A 2,500-nucleotide genomic window follows, 5' to 3' on the forward strand; every position below is an offset into this window, starting at 1 on the left:
GCAGCAGCAGCAGCAGCAGCAGCAGCAGCAGCAGCAGCAGCAGCAGCAGCAGCAGCAGCAACAGCGCAGCAGCGGGAAGAGATGATGCGACTACAAGCTCATGAGACACGCCATGCATAGGCCTATGCTGCTGCCCATGTCAAGCAGCAGCAGAAGCAGCAGCAGAAGCAGCAGCAGAAAACAGACCAGCAACGACAGCAGAGAAGGAACAAGGAAGAGCAGCAGCAGCAGCAGCAACAGCAACAAGAGCAGTGGCATCAGCAGCAGCAGTAGCAGCAGCAACAGCAGCAAGAACAGCAGCAGCAGCAAAAGGCCGCACCTGCGCATGCATCTCCTTGGGCATTTCGGCCCCCATAGACAAATAGAGAATCCCTAAAAACACCTGCAGAGTGCCTGAAGCAGCAGCAGCAGCAGCAGCAGCAGCAGCAGCAACAGCAGCAACAGCAACGAGTTCCGAAGTAGCGGGACCTCCAACAGCAGTGCTGGCCATGCTACCTAGAAAAAGCAGCAGCAGCAGTATGAGCGACAGAAAAGAGCAGCAGCAGCAGCAAGAAAAGCTGCAGCAGCAAGAAAAGCAGCAGCAGCAGCAGCAGCAGCAGCAGCAGCAGCAGCAGAAGCAGCTGACCGCATGCGCGGCTCTGGAGAAGACCCTTTTGTGGTGAGGCGGCGCCAAACCCTTTCTTCTGGGTAGAGCCTGAAGACTTCGTTTGTCAAGTAGGCCTCGTTGCTGCTGCTGCTGCTGCTGCTGCTGCTGCTGCTGCTGCGGATGCCTCCAAAGATAATAATGGAGCCCCCCTCAGGGGCTGCTTCTGCTGCAGCAGCAAACTTGCGCTTTGCAGCGTCGTGGTCTAGCCGCTGCTGCTGCGGCGGCTGCTTGTGCTGCTGCTTTGCAGGGACGACAGCAGCAGGCTTGGGGCCGCCGCTGCTGCTGCTGCTGCTGCTGCTGCTGCTGCTGCACCACAGAGAAGCAGAGTGCAGCGCATGCCCCGGAGCATTTGTCTGAGACCCTTCAATCATCCAAAAAGAAGGAGGCAGCAGCCACAGCTCCTTCCGGGAGTGCCACTGCAGCTGCAGCAAGTCGAAAAACCAGCAGTCCGACAGTCTGCAGCAGCAGCAGCAGCAGCAGCAGCAGCAGCAGCAGCAGCAGCAGATTTGTATTGGCCTTTGGCTGAGTGAACGCCCTGTCTAACGACCGCCCCTGCGGGGTATCTGCTGCTACCCCTGCAGCTGCTGCTGCATCTGCGCCTATTCCGCTAGCTATTCTTGCTGCTGCTGCTGCTCGGCTAGCTGCTCTTGCTGCTGCTGCTGCTGCTGCTGCTGCTGCTGTAGGCCTACACTTTGCCCTCTGAGTCGATGCCTCCGTAAAGAACCAACACGGGGCCTTCTGCGGAAGATTTAAAAAGAGTGAGAGACATGAAGCTGCGGGGGCATGGCAGCAAACTGCTGTCAGCAGCAGCAGCAGCAGCAGCAGCAGCAGCAGGGCTCTCTGCTGCTGCTGCAGCATGCTGGCTGCCAGGCAGCAGCTCAAGCCACGTGTCTTCTTCCATGTCATATGCCCATAAGTCGCCCAGCAGTTTCGGCTGCAGCAAACGAACATTTTTCCTGAGGGCCTCTTGCAGCTGCTGCTGCTGCTGCAGCTTCCGCTGCTGCTGCTGCTGCCGCAGCTGCTGCTGCAGCGCTTCCCCTCCCGCGTCCAAAGCTGCGCGGGCTTTCCGCAGCCGCTCCAGCATCTCCCGCCTCTCAGAGGCGCTCTCCTGCTGCTGCTGCTGCTTCTGCTGTTGCTGCTGCTGCTGCTGTTGCTGCTGCTGCTGCTGCTGCTGCTGTTGCTGCTGCTTGCCGCTGTTCCTTCTCCTGTGTGCGCCGGTAAGGCCCGCGCTGCTGCAGCAGCTGCTGCTGCTGCAGCGCCTGGGGGGCGCCGCGCGTCTGCTGCTGCTGCGGCGCAGCAGCAGCTTCTTGAGGGGCCCCGGGGGCCCCTCCGAGGCCCCCCGGCGAGCAGCAAAAGGGGGGCCCCCAAAAGGGTACAGAGCAACCCCACCAAACACCACCATGAGGGGCCCCACAGCTGAGGCCCCCTGGCCAAACCTCCCTGGGGGTTGGGGGCCCCACTTGGCCACTTGCTGCCAAAACCGAACGCCTGCCCGCAAACCCTAAACCCTAAACCCTAAACCCTAAACCCTAGGCCCTAAACCCTAAACCCTAAACCCTCGGGAGGCGAACGCGTCGACGGCGCTTCTGCTTCGGGGCTAGCCGCTGCAGAAGGCTCAGCTGCAGGCCTAAGGGCAACTCTGCGGGCTAGGGTTTAGGGTTTAGGGTTTAGGGTTTAGGGTTTGTGGAAGGCCTACAGCGCAGTGGGGGGTTTCTCAGGGGAGGAACTGCCCCTGGGTTTGCGTTTGGGTCTGTACAGCAGCAGCAAAAGAAGCAGCAAGAATAGGTAAACTGAGCAGCAGCAGCAGCAGCAGCAGCAGCAGCGGCAGCAACAGCAGCAGCAGAAGCAAAGGGA

At 60.4% G+C, this 2,500-nt stretch overlaps 2 protein-coding genes across 2 annotated transcripts in view; one reads left to right on the forward strand and one right to left on the reverse strand.

The window, feature by feature from the left end:
• Positions 1-144: 144 nt before the first annotated feature.
• Positions 145-1,176, forward strand: ENH_00006130 (hypothetical protein; the record flags this gene model as incomplete). The annotated part of the gene is made up of 3 exons (XM_013578527.1): positions 145-269; positions 389-658; positions 894-1,176. Coding segments are annotated over 3 exons (678 nt in total), but the record flags the coding sequence as incomplete, so codon positions are not given.
• A 155-nt stretch (positions 1,177-1,331) lies between these two features.
• ENH_00006140 (hypothetical protein, conserved) overlaps positions 1,332-2,500 on the reverse strand; it is a gene marked incomplete at both ends in the record, with an annotated part of 1,755 nt that continues 586 nt past the window's right edge. The window contains 2 exons of the mRNA XM_013578528.1: positions 1,332-2,134; positions 2,343-2,396. Coding sequence (XP_013433982.1) covers positions 1,332-2,134; positions 2,343-2,396 — 857 coding nt within the window. The remainder of the gene's footprint in view (positions 2,135-2,342; positions 2,397-2,500) is intronic.

The sequence above is a fragment of the Eimeria necatrix genome, genomic scaffold, assembly GCF_000499385.1.
Source record: "Eimeria necatrix Houghton genomic scaffold, Enh_scaff1180, whole genome shotgun sequence".
Taxonomy (NCBI): domain Eukaryota; phylum Apicomplexa; class Conoidasida; order Eucoccidiorida; family Eimeriidae; genus Eimeria; species Eimeria necatrix.